Source organism: Xyrauchen texanus, chromosome 48 (assembly GCF_025860055.1).
Source record: "Xyrauchen texanus isolate HMW12.3.18 chromosome 48, RBS_HiC_50CHRs, whole genome shotgun sequence".
NCBI classification, from domain to species: Eukaryota; Metazoa; Chordata; class Actinopteri; order Cypriniformes; family Catostomidae; genus Xyrauchen; species Xyrauchen texanus.
This window is the reverse complement of record NC_068323.1, coordinates 16,722,954-16,750,570: the sequence shown is the minus strand read 5'-3', so window position 1 is coordinate 16,750,570 and position 27,617 is coordinate 16,722,954. Positions and strand designations below refer to the sequence as shown.

Below are 27,617 nucleotides of genomic sequence, written 5' to 3'. Positions count from 1 at the left end.
AAAAGTTAAAAGGTCTTTGATGTAATCTTAGGGGTGAAGTGTGTCATTTTTAATGTAACAATACTTTTCTTCCATCCCAGATTAATACACAGAAACAACTATTCTAAAATTATGTCAAAAATAGCACCAGGATATTTGGTTTGGCATTATTTTTAATGTTCAGTATGAGCACATTAAAATACATGAAATTCCAAACTGCACTATTTGTATTTACAGTAGCAAAGGTAACATTGCGCCATCTTAAAGAATATATAAAATGCACCAATAAAACACTTCCCAACAAAAAACAAGGAGATAACATTTTATACATTATAAAAATGTTACATATGTACAAGGCAAACTGGCTGCACAAAATTGGAGCTAAAATCCGACACTATTTTATTTGCTGCAAACATTTAAGGCACCAGAGAAAGCGCATTAGCAAGCATCTGAATAGCACGAAGAGGGTCCACAATGTCCTTCATTTTGTCACGCCGCAGAACCCAATCTGGAGCAAATCTGAAGGAAATCAGAAGGTTGGGGGGGATCAGTGTATATCACATAGACCACAAACTATGCAACATTACTTTTCTCCTCTTAAAGTCTAACTCAGGGAAAACACATATTAGGTAAAAAAAAATATACTATGAAGAAGGCTTCTTCACTGAACTCAATAGAAGTCACTGACATTAGCATCTACATCAATATACACTCACAGGCCACTTTATTAGGTACATCTGTACATCTACTTATTCAAGCGATTATCTAATCAGTCAATCATGTGGCAGCAGTGTAAAGTGTAAAATCATGCAGATATGGGCCAGGAGCTTTAGTTAATGTTCACATCAACCATCAGAATGTGGAGAAATTTTTTTTTGATTTCGACAATGGCATGATTGTTAGTTCCAGATGGGCTGGTTTGAGTATTGACCTCTCTCATCAACAAGCCGTTTTCATCCACAGAACTTCCGTTCGTTGGTTGTTTTTAACACCATTCTGAGTAAACTCTACAGACTGTTGTGCATGAAAATCCCACAAGATCAGTTACAGAAATACTCAAACCAACCCTTCTTGCATCAACAATCATGCCATGGTCTAAATCACTAAGATCAAATTTTCCCCCATTTTGATGTTGCTGTGAACATTATTATAAATATAAAGTAAATATAATTCCTTACCTGGCCATTGGTTTTGATTTGCGAGGGGTGGCTTGAAGGAAACTTCCATTGAGAGAGGCGTTCATTTTCTGCTTGACCCTGGACCTCTCTGCGTCCATCTTGCATTTTCGAAGTGTGAGCCGATAGATGCTGCGAATGCGATCTGAAGTCTTGGGCTGCTTTCGCACATCCTACGGAACAAATAATGACTTAAATTTCAGTACTATTTTCACGCAAAATAGTCAAATGGACTATTTTAATTGTGTTTTATTGTTATGGTTGTACGACAAGCTGCTTAACAAGTCATCAACAATTACAAAGACATTTGTATTCCAAAAATAACAGCATAAGGGTTCAATACAGAACTTTTCCAGCAATGTTACACCTTATGGTGGCAAACAGCTGGAGCTAATATTCCGACATTTCAACAATAGGTCCGGTTCACATATTACTTCTAAACAGAAAAATGTCAAACATTTACAGAGATGATGTGTGATGGTACCAAATTACAGATTTTTAATTGTTAGGTGAACTATTGTTTGAGAAAACCCACCATTGCTCTCCTTTCATCCTGGACCAAGAGAACCAAGAGAAAACAAGCCTTGGTAAAGATGCTGCCCCCTTTATCTGCAACTTTATCGCCAGCCTTCTCCCTGTAGATCTGCAGGAGATCCAGTAGAGTTTCTACAGAGCCGTTCACATCATAGACGGCATCAATGGTTCTGTTGTACTGTAAGAGCAACAAAAAGAAAGAAGTTTATACACCTTGCTATTATAAATCTAAATTAGAGCTCCTAATGTCACTTAATATGTCTGAATATTATGAGACAACATACTTTTGACAAGTTAAGAAGGACTTGGATGGATAAGGTGATTATCTCCATTGAAGGCACACTTCGGTTGCAGCTCCTTATCAAAGTGAAGATCGTGAGCATGGCTCCACTTTCAACAAGTCGTTCACAGCATTCTGGTGAAAGTCTGGTGGCGGTTTCTTTAACCATGACAAAAGATGACATCAGTTCGCTTTTGATTCATATATATTATCTTAAATAATTTGATATTTGTTTTATTTTCCTCTTCTTTTAAAAAAAATAAAGCATACAACTTTATTTTTGTTTGTATACATTTTATACACTTTGTTCTATACTCAGATCCACAAAGCACTTTGAGCATCTTATGTATGAAAGGTGCATTACAAATTATTAGTAGTAGTAGTAAAAATAAACAAAATAAAAATATCATTTACTTAATTATATTAGCATTTACTCCCAAAAATATTATTAATAATAATAATAATAGTTGTTGATTGTACTATTTTTATAAAATGAATAACATATTTATTTTATAATAATAAACAATTAAAACAACAGCAACAAATGTAAATGTTTGTAATTTATTTACTACAACTAATAATACAAATGTTAATTCTATAAATGTAATAACATGAATATTTCTATTATAATAAGAAAAATAAATAATTAACATTATTTAATAAAATGTTAAGCATTATTACTAGTACTAACACTAATAATATAATAATAATAATTATATTATTATTATTGTAATAGCAACACAAATTTTATAATAATACTAATAAATCAACATAATCAATTAAATATAAACATTGATTATAATTAATAACAATGTTTTGTATTTTATTTACTACTACAACTAATAACAATAATAATCATAATAGTATTTGTATTATTTTATAATAGTATGAAAATTAATATTTATTTTCATAATACTAAAAAGAAAAGTGTTATTATTATAACAACAACAATTATTCTGATGAAATTGCCAACCTTCCAAATATAAAACAATCATCTTACCTAAATGTTTTAAGGCTGCAAGAATGTACGCATAATTTTGGTATCCAAGCAGGTAACTCAGTGCAGTTGTGGTCTTGTTACACAGCTTGTCTTCTTCCTTAACCATCCGATTTACTTCCCTGAAACGTTGCCTGATAGAGACGACTTTGCTTGAGTCATTAAGCTTTCTTGAACAGTGTCCCCGCCAGAGTGCCTTAAAACAGTTATGGCTCACATTAGACAGTTTGAGTCAACAAATGTATCCAGATCTTTTGTTAAATATCAAATGTGTGGTTCACTTATTTTAGCTTAAAACACATTCAGGTTTCCACACACACCAACCTTTCCAGTAATACATGATTATTGGATAGGATGTTTTTTTTATTTTATCATTTCAAATTGAAGCCAATTCTGTAAAAAATCACTCCAATTGATTTGTGAATTGGCTCGACTTAAATCACTGAAAATAGTAAACTAAAAAATAAACAACATCAGTATGGCTCACAAATCAGACATCAGTATGGCTTGTAAACACATTTTACTCAACACAAGAGCAATACCAAGCAGAAAGTATTTTAGAGTGGAGCATAACTAGGAAAATGTATAATCATAATAGAAATCCACCATCCACTTTTCCATCATTTTCATGATTTCATTATATTTCCAGGCCTGATTTTTCTTTTTTTATCTGACCGTGGGAATCTTGAACATATTTTAAGTTCCATCAAACAGAATTTTAAGACACAGTTAGACACGACATACTGTAGAAGTCAATAGTTTTACCCCAATATAATTTTACTTTATCCACCATACCTGCGCCTTTATTATTCCTTGCTGCAGCCTCTTCATGCGACATCTCAGAAGAAACCTCTTGACTGCATGTTGGATAGTAGTGGCAGCTTGGTTGCGATGATGTAACCAAGTTCTCACTTTTCTCTGGACTGTGATGATATCCTGTCTGTCTTTAAGATATCTCTGTCTCTGCAGCTTTGCCCTAAAACATTGCTAAAAAGGTGGTGGTGGGGGTGTGGGGTACAGTTGAGGTCAGAAGTTTACATACACTTAGGTTGAAGTCATTAAAACTCATTTTACCTCATTTCACATTAGCAAACTAAAATTTTGGCAAGTCATTTAGGACATCTAATTTTTCCAACAATTGTTTACAGACAGATTTTTTTCACTTTTAATTGACTATGGCTGTGTCTCATTTCGAAGGCTGTGATTGAAGTTTCATACTCGCGTTTCTGAAACAAGACAGCCTCGATGACTTATGCGGCCGACAAATGCAACACAGCCTATAGCACAATTCCAGTGGGTCAGAAGTTTACATACACTGAGTTAACTATGCCTTTAAGCAGCTTGTAAAATTCCAGAAAATTATGTCAAGCCTTTAGACAATTAGCTTCTGATAGGTAGTGTACTGAATTGGAGGTGTACCGGTGGATGTGTGTTAAGGCCTACTTTCAAACTCTGCTGATTTTTTTTTATTTTCCAGTGATGTCAAGCAAAAAGGCACAAATACCTCAGAAAAACAATTATGGACCTCCACAAGTCTGGTTCATCCTTGGGAGCAATTTCCATATGCCTGAAGGTACCATGTTACAAACAATAATACGCAAGTATAAACACCATGGGACCACACAGTCATCATACCACTCAGGATGGAGATGCATTCTGTCTCCTATAGATGAATGTGTAAAAAGTAAAGATCAATCCCAGAACAGCAAAGGACATTGTGAAGATGCTGGAGGAAACAGGTATACAAGTATCTACACTGGTGGCTAAACGTTTGGAATAATGTGCAGATTTTGCTCTTACGGAAAGAAACTGGTACTTTTATTCACCAAAGTGGCATTCAACTGATCACAAAGTATAGTCAGGACATTACTTATATAAAAAGCAGCACAATCACGATTTGAAAAAAGTAATTTCACTTGCCATTATATCAAACACAGCTGAAAGCTATTTGGTTTGTTAAATGAAGCTTAACATTGTCTTTGTGTTTGTTTTTGAGTTGCCACAGTATGCAATAGACTTGCATTATATAATGCCAATATTAGGTCAAAAATGGCAAAAAAAGAAACAGCTTTCACTAGAAACTCAGTCAATAATTGTTGAGGATTGAAGGCTATACAAAGATTTCATACAAAGGTGTACACTACAGTCTTCAAAGGCAAAGGACAACTGGGAATTTATGTGGATAAATTGAAGCAACACCTCAAGACATCAGCCAAAAAGTTAAAGCTTGTCGAAAATGAGTCTTCCAAATGGACAATGACCCCAAGCATACCTTCAAAGTTGGGGCAAAACGGCTTAAGGACATCAAAGTCAAGGTATTGGAGTGGCTATCACAATGCTCTGACCTCAATCCGAAAGAAAATTTGTGGGCAGAACAGAAAAAGCATGTACGAACAAGAAGGCCTACAAACTTGACTCAGTTAACCCAGTTCTGTCTGGAGGAATGGGCCAAAATTCCAGCAACGTATCGTGAGAAGCTTGTGGAAGGCTACAAAAAATGTTTGACCCAAGTTAAACAATTTAAAGGAAATGCTCACAAATACTAACAAAGTGTATGTAAACGTCTGATCCACTGGGAATGTGATGAAAGTCATTAAAGCTGAAATAAATAATTCTCTCTACTATTATTCTGACATTTCACATTCTAAAAATCGTAATTCAAACTGACCTAAGACAGGGAATGTTTTCGATGATTAAATGTTTAAATGTATTTGGCTAATGTGTATGTAAACTTCTGACTTCAACTGTACATTTAAATTGAGAGTATTTATTTTAGTTTGCTAAATAAAATTGGCTAATGTAATGTAAGCCGGAGGTTAAGTGTACCTGGATGTAAAGGACCAAAGAGATCTGCCTCTTGGCTGATTTAAGAGCCCAGTGTGCACGAACGGCTCTCTGAATCTTTATTGCGCAGAGATGATGGTAAACAGCAGCAGTGAAATGATGGCGTCTTGCAGCACAAGCCATTTCTTTTATCTATAAGGGGGAAGATTCCAAAATTAACACTCACCAAATGCCAAGTTAGAACTAAATATTGTTATTTTCAAATGATTGAACAGAAGCCTGGCCTACAGTGAAGGGCAATCCACCTTGCAAAGGTTTTTAAAGCTGAGGTAGACTTGGGCCGTTGACAAAAGACACATTCTTTGTCACCATCTGCGCTATTTTATTCATTGTTGGTCTATGTAAACATGTGCTAGACGGACGTCTTTGACAGTTGCGTGAAAGATTTTTCCAGATCTGCGCACCATGATTGGCACATTAAGATGTCGTTCAAGTTAAAAACAGTTCAACACCTTTCAAAGCACCATTTAATTGCACGCCGCATAGTTGCTTTTAACTGTGTGAAAGGACTAACATTCATTCTGTTCCACCTTCACTTCTAATGTTATTATGGTTTTGCAGGGTGCATTGCCTGTAGTTGTGTACGATTCTTAGTCGAAGTAAACATCAGTTGTCCGGGTTGCTGATCGCTCCACGCACAGTATATGATGCAAATTTCAGAATTAGCACGGTCCACGTGTGGCCCAGATTTGATAGACTTTTGATTTACATTTGCATAACCTGTTTGTTTTTTTAAACATTACATTTAGCTTGAATTGTAAGAATGATATACTGACTCTTGCTGATGTAAGTTACATGTAGTTCAAATCAAAGACATACAAACAGTCAACAAAAAAGAAAATCTGTTGGGACCTGTGCCTAGTCACAAATTTAAAGGGTAACTAAACCCTAAACCAACTTTTTTTAGTTAATGATCTGTAAGCATGGGGCTTTATTAGTACTGGTCATTGATTCAAGTAATTTTTTTGACATTTGTGTATAAAGTGTTTTAATTCTACAATATATGGTGTAAAAACGTCTGAGTGCTGCCCTCTTCAGGTTGAACGGTGGCTACTGCAGTTGAATTTTCCTATTGGCTGTTGCGGTACTTCGTGACGTAAGCGGTGACAGCTGACGTAAGCAGGTTCCAGCTCACCACGCCAGATTCATGTACATGTCGTCTTGCGACCGTGTGAGGAATAATAATAACATAGAGTCTGACAATTAATCCGTCACTACGAGTCTCAGGTGCCCCCGCTCAGCCCCGCACTCGGTTCGTTCCCTCTATCCCCGCCGGGGTCTGCCCACTTTTCCTGCATTTTCAAATATTTCTAGTGGGTGGAGTCAGACTCTGAGCAGGTGTTTAGTTACCCTTTAAGTGATTATGATGAACTTCCATTCAATGTTATGCTATGATGATGAAATTCAAACAAATGTATTTATAAATGTATGCTTCCATGTTCAATGCATTGTTATATGTATTAATTTTGGTTTTCAATAGATATTATACTAAAGTAATTAACTTGTTTTCTAGCAATGCCAATGCCCATATTTGAACGTATTGTTTTTTGAATGTCCACTAGGAGGTTTATTCCTCTCTATCTTTCTATGGTAAAATGGTTAGGTAGTCCCCTTTCTTCTGATTGGCATTGGCCATGACGGTTTGTAACTACTTTTAATCAGCCACTCTATATTTAAAATTTTGCAATTTATTCATGGCTTTTAGATATCTGAGCAATGTTGCATGATTGAAACAATGTATTAATAAAATGTATACTAGTCGCATGCAGCAGTTTTGTGCTGAGCTTTTTTTCTTATCTCTTCTTAATAAAAAATATTTTTATGGCCGTTACATTTTCTAAATTCGACAGTAATCGGAAGGTTTGGTATATACACTATACATAAAAAAAATTATTATTACTTACCCATTGTCTTGTGAGCCAACCACGACATACAGACTGCAGATGAACAGCAGCATTCCATCGTCGTCTTTGATTCTCTTTCTCAACTCTGGCTAGCTGCAAGGCTCGGAAATGCCGCTGTAGAACTATAGCAGAGGCTCTCTGCTGTTTGTAGTGTAGTCTTTGGGTAAAACCTCTGAAGGCTGACTGTATCTTCACAGCAGCTTTTATTTGCTATTTAAAAAAAAAAAAAAAGTCAACTGTAGGCTTAGAGTGGTGCTCTCAAAAACCAAGTAAAAATGTTTTAATATCTATACAGCATCTACTTATACAAAATTAATAAATGCCATATTTCAATGCTTAAGTATATTAATAATGGGGCAAATGAACTAGTTTTTTTAAAAACTCGATCAAGGACTGGTTACAGGGTTCCCACAACTTTTGACCAACTAATTTCCTTGACTTTTGCATGACTGAGTCATCTGTGATTTAAAACAAATTTAATTGTGAAAGCACTTACAAAAGAGTCATTTCTTATCTAACTCATGAAAATATTTTAGAGGCAGACATATTTTATAACTAGGAAAATATTTGGTTACAAAATAAATTTACAATACATTTCCATGTCTTTTTTTTATTTATTATTGTATTCATTTCCCTGTGGTTAAAAAACCCTGTAGTTAGCAGACTCAGAAGAAATACTTGGCAAAACAATCAAACCACACACCATAATGAATAAACATAGGTTATCAAGCATCGGACAATAACCCCTGAATGACCTAATGGACTTTGAAAAATGTTATCTAGAAAAGTAATCGTATCAGAGCATCATGTGGCTCAGCAAACTTTAGTTAGTGTTTACTGAACCTCATTGCACAAGCCCATTTCCTTACTGGAAATGTGGGACATTTCTGTGCATAATTGCCTATAGTGCATACAATTGTAAGCTAAAGTGTGTAATTCTGTCAATGTTAAATACTTTCTTTAAGAGTAATATACAGAGACTAATGTAGACCTTAATAAGGGTAGATGCCATATGCAATATTTTGTGAATTAAAATGAGTCTGAGGGACACAGCCTGGTATGGGAAGGACTATCTGTTAGTCCAAACAATAGAAGTTAGCGGACATTTTGGAAATATACTGCAGAAATATTCTGCAAATTCCTGTATGATAAATGTTTATTATCACAAAGATGAAAATTACCTTTTGAATGGAATATCTAATCCTTGAACCTCTCCATAATGCCTGGATACATATAACAGACTTTCTATACATCATGAAGTCAGCTCGCTGTTTCCTGGCAATCAGAATTTCCCTCCATCTTTGTTGAATGATCTGGACACTGTGCTGAATAGCTAGAAATCTTGGACAGGAGGACAAATAGTCATACTGTGACTGCAATCAATTAATGGGTGGCAAACAAGACTTAAAACAAAAGGAAACCACAAAAATATACTTTAAGTTACCTTGAACGTTGGCGTCTTGTTTGAATACATCGTCTAATGGTTGCAATAGCAGCCCGTTTTACTAAGTACCTTTGCCTAGCTTGGCGTCCTCTGAACCAGGCCTGAATTTTCCAGGCAGCTTGTGTTTGCACAGCATGTTGTCTTGTTTGATAAGCACGAAATGCTGTCTAACCAAAGATAAACCAAACAGGAAATTAAAATATAAACACTTAAATTAAAAAGAGGAATAGAAATATAGAGTGCATGTGCAGGGGAAAGCAGACACTTAAGACTAGATTTGTGTTCCACCAAATTCACCATATTTTAGGAATATTACTAAGGGATCAACATCAATGTTGGGGATCCTTGGTATTAAACTGTTTGAAAACTTCTGCTTTAAAAGTATTCCTTGTAGGTTAATCCTACAAGATTACTTTAGAGATAAGGGATAATTCTATCTTTATAAAGCCCTGTACTGCGCATATCATAAAAAAAATATTCAGATGCCTGAAATGTTGTGGCCTTACTTGTATCAAAACAGCAGATCTTCGCAGTTGTAGGAACTGTGTACGCTCTCTCTGACAGATTCGGAAAGCTCTATAATGCTTCTGTATGACGCAAACAGAATCCTTCAGTTGCTGAAACTTGCGTCTCTCAATCATTCCTCGATAATGTGCCTGTTTGAGGGGAAGAAAAGAACAGTTTGACCAAGCCAGTTTACCTAGAGAAAGCAGAAGGCACTAGGTAGAATTTCCAGAGTTAACGACAAGGTAATACAACTGCATGGTGATCACCTGAATTATGATGGCACTTGTCCTCAATCTTTGAAATCTTCTGTACTCAATGCTTCCACGCACTCTGGCCTGAAGGATCTTTATGCTTTGAATTTTCTTCAGGTAACAGCATCTCTGCTCTATTTTCGCCCTATGAGCTCTGTAATGCTTCTGTAGCGTAACAGCTGCAGCCTGCCATCTGTGGTATCTTCTTTGGGCCACAAACATTCTGTAATGTGCTTGCAACTTCACAACACTTGAGCGGAGTGTCATGTAGCGCTTGCGGTGTACATGCATGCACAACACAGACTGAATCTTGATTGCAGCGCGCCTCCGTTTTGCAAGCCTTCTCGACAGCATTCCACGCAAGGCAGATTGCAAGGTGAGCGTAGCTTGCCTAAGAGCTACAAATCCATTCCGTTCTTTCAGGACGAGTTTAAGCGATCTGTACCAATTCTGGATAAGCACTGCACTTTCTTGCATCTTAGCATGCACAACTCTGGTGCGGTAACCTCTGTACACAGACTGAATCACAATTGCTGCAGCCTTTTCTTTCAGGAAACGCTGTCGTTGGACTGACGTCCTCAGGTAGGATTGGATTGTTCTTACGGCTTTGGTTTGTCTGGCACATTCTCTTCCCTTCATGCCTCTGAAAGACTTCTGTAGGCATATTGCGGCAGTCCTCACCTGTTGGTATCTCTGCACTTGCTCGTCTCGGAGTTTCAAAGCTCTGAACCTCTGCTGGAGTACCCTGGCCGCCCAGGACTGTCTCTTGAATGCTGACTTTTGCTGGTGCATTCGGAATGCAGCTTGTATGATAATGGAAGCTTTGTGCATTTCCTTTAATCGTTTCCTGGCAGAGAGTCCTCTAAATGCTGCTTGAATGACTATGGTAGACCTTCTCAACCGTAGATAGTTCTCCTGATCTGCTCTGGCCTGGATGTATGACCTGTAATGGCTCTGGATAATGATAGCGGACAATCTCATGGCCTGGAACTTAACCATCTCTTTGTGTTTTCTAAAATAAGACTGAATCAAGACAGCTGCCTGATGCTGAAGTAGTAAAGTCCTCCTAACATTATGACCTCTATAGCATGCTTGCATAAGAAGTGCACCATGGCGCATTTTCAGAAAGTGCTTTCTTTGCTCTCTGGCAGCATTTCTGGCACGATATCTCTGCTGAATAGCAATGGCAGCATTTTTCAGGGCTAAATAACGCTTACGAGCACTACAACCCCTAAAAGTTGTCTGGATGACGGTGGCACCTTGATGCAATTGCTTCAAAGTCTGTCGGGACTTCATGCCACGATATGCAGCTTGTAGAACCACAGCAGCATTCTTCTTTTCTTTCAATGCTGCCATCTCTTGCTTCATTATTTTGTTAGCTCTGAAACGCAGTTGAACAGCTTTAACTGCCCAACAAAGTCTCTTGAAGCGTACCTTGAATATGTGCTTTCTCACCTGGGACTGAATGATTGTTGCAGCTTCACGTTCTTTGCAGACCTGTTGGCGGACCTTCATTCCTTTGAAAGCTGCCTGGATTGCAACAATAGCATGCCGTTTAGCAACATAATCTCTCCGATCTTGTTTTGCTACCAAAATGGATCGATAGTGCCGTTGACAGAATTCAACAGCGGCTCGGATGGACAAAAAGTACTTCCTTTCTTTGTAGGCAAGGTACTTCCTTTGAATGACTGTGGCAGCAAAATGCATTTTAGCAATATCACGTCGCGTACAATTTCCTCTGTAAACAGCCTGAATTACTGTTGTGCTATGCCGCAGCAGCAAAAAGTTCTCCCTTGCCTCTCTTCGGAGTAGATGGCACCTGTATTGTCTCTGTATGACCATTGCAGCTAGTCTCATGGCTTGGAATGTCACTCTAGTTCTGTACATTTGGTATTGTGCCTGAATCACAGTGGCCGCTTTATGTCTTTTATTGATCTCATTTCTTATCTTCTTTCCTCGATACACAGACTGCAAAGTGATGGCAGCTGCTCGCAAGCAGCAATACCTTTTACGTTGTTGCCTTGCACTTAAAACTGCTCTGTACTGTTCCTGAATACGGATGGTGGCACTTCTGAGAGAAAGGTAATCATGGCGTTGTTTATACACTCTGTAGGTCTTCTGGATAATTATTGCAGATTTGTACTTTTCTGCAATCTGCTTCCTAACCATCATTCCCCGGAAAGCTGACTGGATACACAGTGAAGATGTTTTTATAGCTGCATATTGTTTCATGGCAGCATTTTTAGTCATGATTGCCCTGAATCGCTGTTGTAAAACCAATGTGGCCCACTGTTGTCTTCTGTACTTTTTGAGTTGGGAATGCCCTCGGAAATGTGTCTGAATCACTGTTGCAGCTTGGTGTGATTTTCGCAAATGGTTACGAACTTCCATTCCCCTGAATGCTGCCTGAATTACTACAACAGCATTTTTCTTCTGCCAGTATGTAGCTTGTATGCATTTTCCAATTCTGTATGCTCTGTATTGTTGCTGTATAACGATAGCTGCAAACTTTGCTGCAAGAAAGGCAATGCGTACTTTATGCATTCGGAACTGAGCTTGAATGATAGTAGCAGCTTGATGGTCACGTCTTAGATTTCGTCTCACTTTGGAGCCACGGTATATGGCCTGGAGCGTTACAGTGGCCTGCCTCAAGTGGACGAATTGGTCTCTTTGACACTGTCCAACCGCAAAAGCCCGATAGCTTCGTTGAATGGCAATAGCAGCACTTTTCTGAGCCAAGAACCTCTGCCGGCAACTATATGCTCTCACTGCTGACTGAATCATAGTGGCTGCTTTGTTCTTCTTCTGCAGCTCTTGTCGTAATCTCTTGCCACGATAAGCACTCTGAAGCACAACGGCTGCATTTTTCTGCTGCAAGTATGCAGCTTGCGTGCATTTTCCAATTCTGTATGCTCTGTATCTTTGCTGTATAACGATAGCTGCAAACTTTGCAGCAAGAAAGGCAATGCGTACTTTATGCATTCGAAACTGAGCTTGAATGATAGTAGCAGCTTGATGCTCACGTCTTAGATTTCGTCTCACTTTGGAGCCACGGTATATGGCCTGGAGCGTTACAGTGGCCTGCCTCAAGTGGACGAATTGGTCTCTTTGACACTGTCCAACCGCAAAAGCCCGATAGCTTCGTTGAATGGCAATAGCAGCACTTTTCTGAGCCAAGAACCTCTGCCGGCAACTATATGCTCTCACTGCTGACTGAATCATAGTGGCTGCTTTGTTCTTCTTCTGCAGCTCTTGTCGTAATCTCTTGCCACGATAAGCACTCTGAAGCACAACGGCTGCATTTTTCTGCTGCAAGTATGCAGCTTGCGTGCATTTTCCAATTCTGTATGCTCTGTATCTTTGCTGTATAACGATAGCTGCAAACTTTGCTGCAAGAAAGGCAATGCGTACTTTATGCATTCGGAACTGAGCCTGAATGATAGTAGCAGCTTGATGCTCACGTCTTAGATTTCGTCTCACTTTGGAGCCACGGTATATGGCCTGGAGCGTTACAGTGGCCTGCCTCAAGTGGACGAATTGGTCTCTGAGACACTGTCCAACCGCAAAAGCCCGATAGCTTCGTTGAATGGCAATAGCAGCACTTTTCTGAGCCAAGAACCTCTGCCGGCAACTATATGCTCTCACTGCTGACTGAATCATAGTGGCTGCTTTGTTCTTCTTCTGCAGCTCTTGTCGTAATCTCTTGCCACGATAAGCAGTCTGAAGCACAACGGCTGCATTTTTCTGCTGCAAGTATGCAGCTTAGCGTGCATTTTCCAATTCTGTATGCTCTGTATCTGTTGCTGTATAACGATAGCTGCAAACTTTGCTGCAAGAAAGGCAATGCGTACTTTATGCATTCGAACTGAGCCTGAATGATAGTAGCAGCTTGATGCTCACGTCTTAGATTTCGTCTCACTTTGGAGCCACGGTATATGGCCTGGAGCGTTACAGTGGCCTGCCTCAAGTGGACGAATTGGTCTCTGAGACACTGTCCAACCGCAAAAGCCCGATAGCTTCGTTGAATGGCAATAGCAGCACTTTTCTGAGCCAAGAACGTCTGCCGGCAACTATATGCTCTCACTGCTGACTGAATCATAGTGGCTGCTTTGTTCTTCTTCTGCAGCTCTTGTCGTAATCTCTTGCCACGATAAGCACTCTGAAGCACAACGGCTGCATTTTTCTGCTGCAAGTATGCAGCTTGCGTGCATTTTCCAATTCTGTATGCTCTGTATTGTTGCTGTATAACGATAGCTGCAAACTTTGCCGCAAGAAAGGCAATGCGTATTTTATGCATTCGGAACTGAGCTTGAATGATAGCAGCAGCTTGATGCTCACGTCTTAGATTTCGTCTCACTTTGGAGCCACGGTATATGGCCTGGAGCGTTACAGTGGCCTGCCTCAAGTGGACGAATTGGTCTCTTAGACACTGTCCAACCGCAAAAGCCCGATAGCTTCGTTGAATGGCAATAGCAGCACTTTTCTGAGCCAAGAACCTCTGCCGGCAACTATATGCTCTCAGTGCTGACTGAATCATAGTGGCTGCTTTGTTCTTCTTCTGCAGTTCTTGTCGTAATCTCTTGCCACGATAAGCACTCTGAAGCACAATGGCCACTCTTTTAATTTCAGTGTATTCTGCGTACACTTTCTGTCCTTTTTTAAGAGCTCTGTATTGTCTTTGAATGGCTATGGCAGCCTGTTTCATTTCCAAAAACTCTGTCTGAGCCACATATCTACGATAGTGTGACTGAATGATCTGGGCGCATGTGTGGAGCTGATCGATTTTCCTCCTCTCAGCTCGTCCTCGCCAAATTGCTTGGATTGTCACTGAGGCAAGTTTAAGAGCAATATACTCCTGTCTTATCTTGACTCCAAGTACTTTAGCTTTGTATCTTCGTTGTAGAATGATGGCCGATCTTTTCAAAGACATAAAGTGCCTTTGAGCCAAAAGCCTCTTGAAAGCAGTTTGAATCAGAAGTGCAGCTCGCTGGCGTTGAGCCACTGTTCTGCGGGCCTTCCATCCACGGACAGCTGCTTGCAGAGTGGTAACTGCATATTTAAGCTCCAGATACCTCTTTTGCTCTGATTTCATAAGCATGCAGGCATGAAACCACCTCTGAATCAAGACTGTACTTTGCTTCATTTTAGATATCTGTTGCCTCACAAGGTACGCCCTGAATGCACTCTGAATGACTACTGCAGCATGATGCATTTTCTTTAATGTCTCAAACTTGCGTTTTTGATGGTGACCTCTAAACCATGCTTGAATACGGATTGCTTTGCTTTTCATCTCAAGGTAATGTTTTTTAGCACAATGCATTCGGTACCATGATTGAATCCGCAAGGCCGCAGTGTTTCTTTCCATTTGTTTTTTTCTATGCCACTTCCGGAATGCCACTTGGATCAGAGAAGCAGCATGATTTTTCTTCAGGAGAGTTTGAATATTCCAAGCTTTGTATTTTTTCTGTTAGAGGCAAAAAAAAAACATGGCAAATTACATTAGCCTTTTGAGGTCTATAAGTTTAAAAATATTTTTTAGTGTATGGAAATAAGTAATGCTATAAAAAAATTCCATTGGCATGATAGTAGTGTATTAGTTTTTAACTGGTTAATTTATTTGGTGAAAATGCTGCAGCCAAGCAACTTAAGGCAATAATGAAATGCTTTCTCTCACATGTGAGGCGCTGGAATGCCTGGACTCATTCTAGTCTTTTGGTTCATTCAGACGGTTCATGTTAATTAAGTGGTTAAAAAAATAATTCACAATTCGTTTGAGCCCCTGCTTGCAATTTTTGAATAGCAAAACAAATTATAATAATTATTATTATTTTGTATCAAGATGTTTTCTCTAGTTTTATTTTGTGTACATTTTTCTGTTAAGGTTTAATGCTGCCACACTCTTTGCAACTTTCATTGTTTATTGCCATTTTTTTTTTAATCTGAAATAAATTATATCATCTCACTTAAAAATATATTGTAAACTTACACTGCTTTATGAATTATTAAACATTACACTTTATACAGAATAGCTCTTTTCTGGAGTTTTAGGCCAATCCATGGATGGGGATTATGAGGAGGCCATAATTGATAAGGGCCTAATGTTGTGAATACTCAATCTTTAATGTACTTAGGTACTTTTCTATTAATAGTTTGTGGTATAGCTAAATACTTCTTTGTAAAGACTAACTTCATTATAGTTTAACTACTAATAAGTAGCATGCAAAGCAACGGTTTCAAAACATCATCCCCACCACTGGTTATTTTTCAGTTTTCCTAATTTATCAATTATTTAAAAAAAATCCATTAATAAGGAAGTTCAAGTTGTCACCTAACAAAACCCTGAATTTACCTGAATTACAGTTGCAGCTGCATTTTGAATAGCAAAATGTCTCTCTTGTTTCAGCACTCTCAACTTCTCTCGTGCAGCATATCCTCTCCAGAAGACCTGGATCATGACAGCTGCCTTTTTCTGTCGGATCAGCCTTTTTCTCACAATGAACTTCCGCACAAGGGCCTGGATTTTACTGGCAGCCAGGTTCTTTTGCTGGGCATACAAAACATATCCAAAATAAGAAAACAATTTAACAAGTTCTAAAAAGCCTTAAATTATAGAACAATAGTACCCGTACATGAATAAGTTCAATGTCTTTCTGTAGCTTGTATCGCCTCCATGCGCCCTGGATCACACGGGCTGCTCTAGTTTCATTGCGGAGATCCAGGAGACGAGCACAAAGGAAGGAGAGGTAACATGTGACCACCTGAAAATAGCAACCACAATATTCATTAAAATTTTATAAATATTTTGGTATCTGGCTATTAAATTAACACAAGGCAGTATGTTAATATCCACAATGTCACAAACACACACACACACACACACACACACACACCTCGCCTTAAGACAAGATCTGGTAGTTTTAAACAACCATAAAAGTTTGACCTACAAGCATGTCCTGTTCCTAATCAAACACATGAAAGGGGATACAAATTATTTTACCTTTTCATTTGGGATTGTGTTGGACATATCCTCTGGATTTATCATGGCAGGAACTCCTCCAAGATAAGACACAGCACTGTTCACTAAATGAAAGTTATTTCTTTCATTCTCAAGAAGCTCTCTGAAGTCCACTGACAGGGATTCTGAACCAACACAAAAAGCACACAGTTCTAAGATATTTACAGCATTAAAATGAACAAAATACCACAATATAAATAAATTGTAGGATGTAACAGGCAAAAAAAAGTTTTCAGAAAAAAAAAAAAGAAAGAAAAAAGCATTACCAGATTGCATCGTGTGCAAGGTATCAAAGGAGCTGTCGGAGTCGCTAGAGGAGAAATTAAGCTCCACTCTGCCACGATGACCACATTCAATGGTCTGTGTCGTTCTCTGTTGAATTTCCACAGCAGGGAGGTGACCGGGGTGGTAATGATGAATGAGATAGCAAAGAATACGACCATCTGAGAATGACACTGTAAAGTTTTCAGCCTGCAGAAGAATGGGGCAAGATGATTAGGTTCTGATGAGGTACAGATATGCCTACAACAATGTATTCAGTAAAATTTATAGACCATCAGGCATGTCACACTAAGAAAATTGTTGCAATGCATCAAATTGGTATTTTTGAGAAAACTGTTCTTGTAATGTGCCTCACCTTTAAATCGTAGAACTCACAAACAGCATTGACCCAGTCCAGCAGCAGCGTTACTTTCTGGCTGGAATGTTCAAATGCTTGTCTGGCCTTCATTCTCTTCACTACAACACCTTTGTTAGCCATTAGTGAGGCCAACTTCTGTTTTGTCCTCCAGGTTTTCCGAAGGAAACTGATTTCCTCTTTGAGCTTATTCTCATCAAGAAGCATTTCCACCTATGAAATTAGAAGTACACCAAAATTTTATTTTATGGGGTATTGTTTGTAGAATTTTGAGGAAAATTTTGAATTTAATCAATTTGGAATTGGAATAAGGCTGTAACATAACAAAATTTGGAAAAAGTGAAGTGCTGTGAATACTTCCAAGATGCACTGTATACCATACATCATTCTAAATTTCACTGCTTTGAGTAACTAAAAGACTCTTTTGAAAATTAGGCTTCATTCAACAGTGGTTACTTCAGTTTATAGTCCGTATTGTCAGTACAGAATGGCAGACACAGCCACACGTAGCCTCTCATCCCACCTCGAGAAGTTGAGGTGTGAACATACCTGGAAGGTGAAGATGATTTTCCACAGAAGGTTCAGGGTCTTATCCCTGTGTCCATCCACAATGTCTCTGGAGTCAATGGTCGTTCCTTGAAGGCATTGAAGAAAAATGTAATACTCATTTCAGAGTCCACTATTGATGAAGAATCATAGCCATTTATTTTGCCATCAGGAAACCGTGTATGTGAAAGATGAATTCTCACCATGTTCGTCTTTAAGGTCTACACCTTTGCTTTTCAGCACCTGCAGAGCGACGTCAACATTGTGCACCTTCTGTAGGCGGCTAATAGCAGGTATCCGGAGCTTTCTAGACAAAGTCCAGTCCAGAGTGAAGAGCTCCATGACACGCCTGAAAATAATTTAGCAACATTTAGTGAAGTCATAAATTATGTCATTTCAAACATCACTGCATTTGGGTCCATGGAACACAAAATGAGAATTTAAGCATTTAACAATAGTCAAGCTCCAAAATGGACAAACTTTTATGAATTAATTCACCATAAAAGTAGTCAATGTGACTTATGCACTATATTTTAAGTCTTCTGAAGCCATATGATTGCTTTGTAAGAATAATGGACTGGAAATGATGCTAATATACACAGAAACATTATTCTGCTGTAGTTCTCAGATTAGTATTAGTATGGCTCCAGGTTTGATGTCAGTGAACTTTGGTAACAAAACATACAAGAACCAACAACATTTGATGATGTCCTCAACATCCAAACTCACGTAATGCACAAAAAGGCACAGATTTCTTTTGAAAGCTACAGCTGAGAAGATTTTCCATAAGTAAAAACAACTTAAAGGGATAGTTCACCCAAAAATGATAATTCTCTCACCCTCATGTCATCCCAGATGTGTTTAACTAAACTTCTTCTGCAGAATACTTACATTTTTAGAAGAATATCTCTGTAGGTCAACACAATGCAAGTGAATGGTGACCAAAACTTTGGAGCTCCAAAATGCATTTAAAGGCAACATAAAAGTAATCCATCCAACCAAAGTGCTTTAATTGTTACAATTACATTTTGCATTACACTTCCTAGTGCTTGACACATGCACAGAGTGCAGATGTGTATTTAATGTAAAGTTTAAAGTATTAGTTCACCCAAAAATGAAAACACTCATTTACTCACCCTTATGCCATCCCAAATGTGTATGTGGTGTAATCGAGCTTGAACTCATGATCACAGAGGAGAACGCTGATGCCAAAATTTATATTGAAAAGGGAGTTATATGTTGCTCTGTCCTCAACCAAAATTGACCTGATCGCTTCAGAAGACATGTATTTTACCACTGGAGTCGTTACCACTTTTTGGGGCTTCCAAGTTTTGATCACAGTTCATTTGCATATTATGGACCTACAGACAAGAGCTGACATACTCTTAAAATCTTTATGTTCTGCAGAAAAAGGAAAGTCATACACATCTGGGATGGCATGACGTTGAGTAATTGATGAGAGAATTTTCATTTTTGGTGAATTATTTCTTAAAATTTTAGTCTCAATATATGGCTTCAGAAGACTTGTAATATAATAGCCCAAAGGTCGCACAGACCATTTATTGATGGTCCTATGGTGTTGGTTTTTTTCTTTTTCTATTTGTCCTTTTTGGAGCTTTATAGATGTTGTCATAATGAAATATATCATACAACTATATAGGGAGATTTTTCCAAATCTCCCTTTGTGATCCACTGAATACAGCAGAAGAATGACATGAGGACCAGTAAATAAATATTGACCATTTCCATTTTGTATTTATACATTCATTTTCAGCCAAAATGTTTTCACATTCAGTAAGCTTTTCAAAGGGCAAATATACATACTGGCCTGGACAGCAACACCATGATATATGAACAACAAACAGGTAATGAAATGAAACGTGAGAACTTTTTTCAAATCCAACATACACCAAACGAATGCCACATCTCAAGTCAACAGCAAGATTCTTCACGGCAAAGTTGAACTCATCCAGAGGTGTCTGAACATGGGACACCGCTAAGCCCAGGTAGCTGACGTGACGTGACAAAATCCCTTCACCACTGAGGAAGTCTCGCGAGAAAGCCAGGAGCAGATCTTTACTTGACTAATAGGAAGAAAATAAAAGAATTATTCCTCTGTTTGCACTTCAGACTAGTGGATCATGATCAAAAATGGGTTGCAGATCTGTTCTGATAAATAATAAAATGCAACCAACCAGGACAGCAAAATAAACAGGCTTTTAAACTTTTAAAGGGAGGAGAAAATACTTCCAATATCTACATAAATTCATCTGTGACTTGGTAGAAGCAAGCCAAAAATAGGCAGATGGCAACATGAACAGTTTGTGTGACATGCCTTCATCCTCCAAAAATATGAACAAATGACAACAGTAAAAAGAAAATGTCACAAAAAGAGTTAGTTTTTGTAGTGGTGTTGGGTCCCACTTTATTTCCAATGCAAAATGCGTCATTAAGCAAAACCAGTTAAGAACCACTAGTTTAGACAAACCCCACAGTAGATGGTTACTTCATATGCGTTCCCAGATGTTTTAAACTGCCTTTATTCAACATGGTTTAAATTAGAAACATGCATACACTGCAAAGAATTAAACCGCACCTTAAATTCAGCATCCATGCAAAACAAACAAGGGTCATGCTCAATCAGTCTGGACTCTTTGGCTTTATCCAGAAAGCAGACCAGCAGAATAAGTTTCTTTAGAGTGAAGCGAGAAAGCGCCTCCTCATGGCCTAAAGAAGAAAAAAAAAAAGCAGCTTGTGATTTTGGCGTGTCCGTTATTAAAACAGAAAAAAAAGATTTAGGATAACAATTTTTTTTTATTAAATTTAACTGTACCATCTCTGTACAAATGGGGAACTTTAGGGTGTCTGAACTCTGCGGCCAAGTCTGGATTCCACAGCAGACGTCCAAGAATGAACATGGCCAGTCCCATAACATCACTGTTGCTTTCAAGTGATATCAGCTCTCCATAGATTGTCTGAAACAAGCAATGGTTTAGATCAGACAAGGCGAACCTCACATCTGAACTCTCCATGTAGGAGTGCATCAAAAAATAAATACCTCAAGTCCTATTCGTAACCAAAGTGGATTGTATGATACAAGCCAATTGAGAACTTTTTGACGCTCACCTGCAAAATGAGAATGAATAAAATGGAAGAAAAAGAAGATTAGCCAGTAAGAGTTGGAAATATGGGCGAATCGCTCATGAAACATGTCAAGGTCACATTCCAACAAAATCAAAATAAGAAAATATGAAACATAAGAACAAATATTTGAACAGAAGCCTCTAAAGCTGAAGTAAAAACAATGACTGACAACTCGTGGGGATTGACAATCATTGACGATATTCATCCATACTTTTATCCTCACTTCAATGCATATTTTGTTGTTTTGATTAGACATGTGCCCCCCTGTTACAAAACAGACATTTTGACTTTCAATCTAACAATATGATATTCAAAGAGATTCTATATTCATCCTAAAATCAAGTAATTGCACCACAAAGCTTGTTGAAAATCAGCTCTTATACCTATGTCCTTCCAGAGATGCCGGTCCTTCCGCACAAGGAGCCTCTTGGCTTCGACCTCAAGTTCCAGTCTCTGGATGGCCTTCACCATGGTGTCTGATGTGAAAAGCTTGCAAGCTGCTCTCCGTAGACGGTTTAGTCTCTGACGGGCTGTGTATGTTCTAAAAGACATCTCCTCCTTTGTTGGTGCCTTGGGTATGTTGAATTTTTCATTTCCCATAGTTAAGGACAAAGCATTAACTAAGAAAAACAAAACGTTTGTTATAATACAGTACTAATAATTCCATCTATGATGCCAAGTAGTAGCTAAGAATTACAACTAAATTAAAAAAAAACTTTAAAGGCATAGTTAAAAACAAAAAAAAGTGTTCACCTTTGGTAACTTCAGTAGCAACTTTGAAGTCATCAGGAGTGAGAACATAATTCATCCACCAGGTGAAGCCCGTTTCCTGCTTCTCAATCCATCGTTCATCATAAAACATGTTCTTTGCAGCAAATGGCATTGGATGCCTTGGTATGGCTGTCAGTATGGTATAAGTTAGGTAACTTGTCTACTTGAAATGTATCTGATACAAAAATATACAAATGCTACTGTAAAAATATACCTGTCTGGGTTGGTTTCATAAAGGTCAGTTTGGCCTGCGCCACAGCCACTATCTTTGCAGGCTTTCGGGTTGAGGTGCTGAGTGACTTCACAGATGGACCGTCTACAGCAGACAAATACATAGATTTAAACATACAGTTCATGAACTATACTGTATCTAGTTATAGAATGTCACGACATTCATACATTTTAAGCGTGGCTTAAGCATCCAAAAGTGACCGAATACTTTATGGCAGTGGTCCTCAAGATCTTTGACCCCAAGGCCCCCCCATTGTCAGAGAACTTATTCGAAGGCCCCCCATGTAGGTTATTAGATATTTATATTATATCTATTATAAGATATTTTCTTAAAACTTGTGATTCCAGAAATGTCTAGAACTGTATATTCTAGACCACTGTACTCTCTCGACAAGCAGTTCAAATTTTAATTCAAGTACATGCAATGTTATCCTGAATAATTTAAAATGTAAGAATGCAATGTTTTATTACCATTTGGAATGGTATTTGGACATGATGTCTTAGGTGGAGGTTTTGTGAACTTTCTTGAGCTTGGTGGAGCTTGAAAATAAAGATAAGGGAATATATTAGAACTTTAATTTCCGTACAGGTCATTCTCAACATTGAGAACATCCAAAGGATATATTTGATGATATGCATTGAACATATGCAATATGTCATCTACACACTTTGTGATATGCACAATGAATATACAGTACTTACCTATAGGTTTTCGATGTTGCTGTCCAGACGTAGACTTTGAAGTAAACGTTTTCTTTCGGCTCGCCTTCTTAGGCTCTGTCCCACGTGCCTGGGTGTGGCACTTTTTTGCTTGGAAAGTTGATGTGTCTTCGGAATGATCTATCAAAAATTCATCACTTTTTCTTTTTTTACTCTGCACTAATGTCTTGAAATGCACAGGACATTGATCCAAACAAAGACTTGAAGGCACTTTGTCAGAGACTTTATCATTTGCCAAATCCAGACTTGAAGTTTGAGTCTGACTAAAGGAAGGCAGAACTTCAGGCTGAGAACGTATGGGTGAAATGGATGACAAAATGTGTTCAGAACATGGAGATAAATACAAGGTCGGCTTCTCTGTTGTAACCTGCATTAAAGTTACAGGAGTTTTGGATTCAGTGGCCACATCTGAACTCGAATCAGAGCAAATGATGGGTAGAGCGGAGATGCTCTCCGGAGAGCTTGTGTTGGATTCTGCATAACTAGGTTCCGAGAGCTCCACAGTCTTCTCTAGGAGTCTGCGCCTGGAGGTCTTCTTTTTACGCAAGTCTGGACTCTCAGAGACTTCTGCCTTGCCTTTGGTCACTGTGGTAGAATTAATTGGAACCTTCTTGAGCCTCAAATCTTCAGGCTCAATGGCATAATCCCCTTTATTCAACTTGGTCACTGTAGAGGTGTTTAAAGGTAACGCCTTGAGCCAAAATTGGTCATGATTTGATTCTGTTCCTATGGCTTTGTTGGGTTTCACACAGTAAGTTAACCTCGGGTGAGGAGCTTTAACTGGTGGGGAAATGTCCACTGTTGCTCTAAATGATGTTTCACGAACAGATTCTGGATCCAGCTTTTCAAACTCAAGAGAATCAGAAAAGTCAAAGCTTGAGCATGCATTTGGAGGGCTCACTGCATGCGAAAGATTTGATCCTATAACATCGAGAGCATCTTTAATAGACAGTAATGGTTTCTCTGGTTCTTGCCGTTCATCCTGTGCAAATTTTCCAGTCACAGGAAGTGGACTCTGAAAGCGCAATGCCAATGGATTTCTAAACCTCTCTGGGGTGCTAATAGGAGAAAGCGTTTTATTCAAAACCCTTGCGATCTCTTTGCACTCTGCTTTACGTGAACAAGGAGCATCCTTTTTATCAGGTGTATCAAACAATTTGTCAGCTGGTACTAAAACGACAACAGGAGAGTTCTTTTGTAAATGCAGATCATCAAAAGCCTCTGTTACAAAGAGCGGCTTTGAAATGTACGGAGTGGACAATGGCGTGTTCACAACGACAACACTGCCGCCTTTGGCAGGCATTTCCCGGTTTAATGGGGACAATGGATTTGATGTTCTATCCTTACTGTATTGCGACTGGCGAGACACGTGAAATGTCTTGTTTGCTGACTTTATTGACATCGAATCCACTCTTTTTTCTTTTGAGGGTGCAGGGAACCCCCTCTTGGATTTAATAGAATCCCACAGGGTTTTCTGAAACACAGACAGATTTGTTAGCAAGGGACAGCTGGGTCAATTGCAACACTCAATACATGTATTATTGGTAATAATGTAATGCACAATACAATCACTGTGACCATATCAGGTATATGCATGTATAATTCAATCATCTACTGCCTACATTGACAAAAGAAAACATTTTGCTAATTCAAATGTTGTGTATGTTTTTGGATTCAGGGTTGTAATTTTATTTACAATACACTAAATCATGCATTTTAGATAGTTATGGGCTCTTCAAAAGTGGCATGCATTTTTCAAATTTATTTGGTAGCCATTATTACAAAAACATCTGTGATGATCATGTCTGTATTAATATCAGCAATGCTGGGCGGATTACTTGTGAATTGAAATCTAGAACTGATTACAAATTACATGATAAAAAATACAATCAGTAACAATTTCATAGATTACATTTTTTGGGTAATCTAATCGGATTTCATTTGGATTCTTTAAATTGAACTATTTAATGTCACATGCATTTGAGTAGGATAATATTTTTTAACATAAAAGTACAAAGAGGAAGAAAATGTGTTCCATTCTTTATTACTAACAAAAAAGTCTAACAAAAAGAGCTCCTTATGACATTTTTTAAAAAGTGCATTAAGCATTAAATTAATGAAAAACATTAAATCTAACAGCAATGACAGTGCATGGTCAAAGAATATAATTCAAAACAATATAATTCGAGACATCTAAAAACACTGAAACACATTTAACCCTTACTGCTTACTGATAGTCCATCACCTATTCCATGCAAGGGTGCAAGATATTATCTTTGAACAGCAAATATATTCTAAAAAAAGCAGAATATTTTAAAACAGCCACCGATTGCTGTTATATATATTAAAACGAGTTCCACAGAGTCACACAAGGAACAAATGTGCCAAGTTTTATGTCAATTTTCATTCGGTGGACTCCACCGCATCAGCAGCAACAGTTGAGCGATGGGCTTTGTTCCATAATGCTGCACATTGAACTATTGTGTACCCTGCGGGCAAGGCCCTTTAGAGACAGAATCCAACAGATCCTTCGAACCGGCCATTATTAAAAATGTATCTCTATAGATCCAGTAGTTAAATGCTAAGGTTGACCGCTCCATCTTCACCTGGCTGGCTAGTAGCGAGTATCAGTTGTGAGTGCAATACACACAACCCACCCCCCTTTTACAAAATCACATAGACTTAAACTGCGTTCACACTGCCAGCGACACGCAGCGACAAAACTACCTCATCTCATTAATTTTCAAAGAGAGCTGGCGACACGAGCAATGGCAACCGGATGTGGGCGTGTCCAGCGATGCGACAAAGTTGAGAAATGTTTACATTTATGCAAATGAAGAGCAATTATTGGGAGTGACAGCCAATACGAGAGAAGATGGTAGAGGTCATATAATCCTTCTCTCTCTCAGCTCCTGTAATGACAGAAAGGCTACTCTCCACACACACCACTAGCGACCTAACCGTCATCCACTGATGACATGCAGCGACAAAGTAGCTGGCAGTGTGAATGCAGTTTTAGCAAACATATATCAGTGGTGAACTGATTTAGAATGACCAATGTAAAAGACACAAAAAAGAGAATTATCAGGATGATCAATAAATTATCAACAATTTACTGCCATTGCCTTGTTGATATGTAATCGTATAATCTATGATCTAGTAACTGTAGTTCTAAACTGTACTGTAATCCAAAATTCTTGGATTTGTTTGTAATCTGATTACATAATCCATATTACACTTAATCCGTTTCTACCCAGCACTGAATATCTGAAATGATGGTTCAGCACAAGAATATACATGAGACATCAGTGTCAGAAATTTACATGAATACGTTTTTACATTTATTATATAAAATAAGAACTAGTTTAGATGTTACTTACAAGTAAAACCGTGTGAATCATTAAGGGGAACTTTTATTTTTACCCAAACATTTTTAATATTGGGGGCACTTTTATCACTTTTTGGAGGCATTTTCGGGTATCCAAACATACTTAAATATTAATTAAGTGAGGATGAAGGATAAAATTTAAACTACTGTTGTATTTCACTTGTATTTTTATCCATATAAAAGTGTATCAATAGGGTTTAAAGTTGAATTTATCTTTTAAAATAACTATGTTAAATCTGTATGTTCCATTGCAGTGTTTTTACATGTAGTATGACATCATAAAGGCTTTCCTTTGAAATTGATAAGTCTAGTATGAGAATTCGTTTTGTATAGACATTGTTAAAATGAAAAATAAAAACATTCACATTATACCTTGTGCTTCTTCATTTACTGGAACATGTATCATACCACCATTACAATTATTCAACAAAAAGTCAAATGTTAAGAAAAAAATGTTTTTTTTTTATAATTGAGCAAAAAACAACTAATCTTTACCTTTTTCTTTTTTGTCACATCTGCTTTTCCAAGCAGTATTGCTTGATGTTTGACAATCCCATTTGCAACAAAGGTGAGGAGTTCTCGAACCCCACCTTCTTCAACTGGTGTCCAAGTGACAGTTAAAATCACACTGTCCTCAGGCTGAAAAACAAAGAATGCATTTTATATACTGACGACACAAATTAGATAAGCAGTTTTGCACTTGATTATGGGCAACTTGGAATATAAATGTACACTGACAAGAATTGTAAAATATTCAATACATTGTGCATTTGCAAACACAGCATAAATAAACATTATTCACTATATGCCCTCATAAACACTCATTCTCTGGTATTTTAATGTACATTTAACATGAATGTGTTGACACTTTAAGGGATCCCAGTGCATTTCTTAGCCCAGTTGTCTTTCATGCCCCCAAAAAAGATTTGTATGTACCCTAGATTGAGACACAGATGCACATTCACTCTTACCTGTATTGTAAAAGAAGTCTGATCAATTGAAAAACCTTTGGATGCTGAGATTTTATCCACTCTGACTGTCGTTGTTGCATCCTCGGTGGGATTTTCGATTCGTAAGGGCAGAGATTTTGATGATCCTAACTTGATCGTCCCAAAAGACACGAAAGGAGCTCTTGAAAACTGAACCAAACTCAGGACGGGAATTGAAATGTTGTTTTCTTTGTCGGTTTTAGCGCGACTACAATGAGGACTGAAATCCGAACATTGCGCTTTCGCTGTTTTAAACGACAT

The 27,617-nt window shown here is 38.0% G+C and overlaps 1 protein-coding gene across 1 annotated transcript; it reads right to left on the bottom strand.

The window, feature by feature from the left end:
* Window positions 1–144: 144 nt before the first annotated feature.
* Window positions 145–27,617, bottom strand: aspm (assembly factor for spindle microtubules). Its single transcript, XM_052121901.1, has 31 exons — window positions 27,339–27,617; window positions 26,863–27,006; window positions 22,962–24,453; window positions 22,731–22,799; window positions 22,243–22,344; window positions 22,011–22,157; window positions 21,641–21,877; window positions 21,172–21,239; window positions 20,947–21,088; window positions 20,710–20,840; window positions 20,022–20,197; window positions 18,317–18,462; window positions 18,117–18,202; window positions 17,568–17,780; window positions 17,197–17,401; window positions 16,913–17,055; window positions 16,545–16,673; window positions 16,265–16,459; window positions 14,412–15,379; window positions 9,931–12,658; window positions 9,664–9,813; window positions 9,158–9,324; window positions 8,895–9,054; window positions 7,714–7,923; window positions 5,792–5,941; window positions 3,761–3,952; window positions 2,969–3,161; window positions 1,973–2,127; window positions 1,690–1,866; window positions 1,158–1,327; window positions 145–498 (listed from the first exon to the last, which is right to left on the bottom strand). The coding sequence occupies exons 1-31, from the start codon at window positions 27,615–27,617 to the stop codon at window positions 396–398; spliced, it is 9,627 nt and encodes a 3,208-aa protein (XP_051977861.1). The 3' UTR covers window positions 145–395.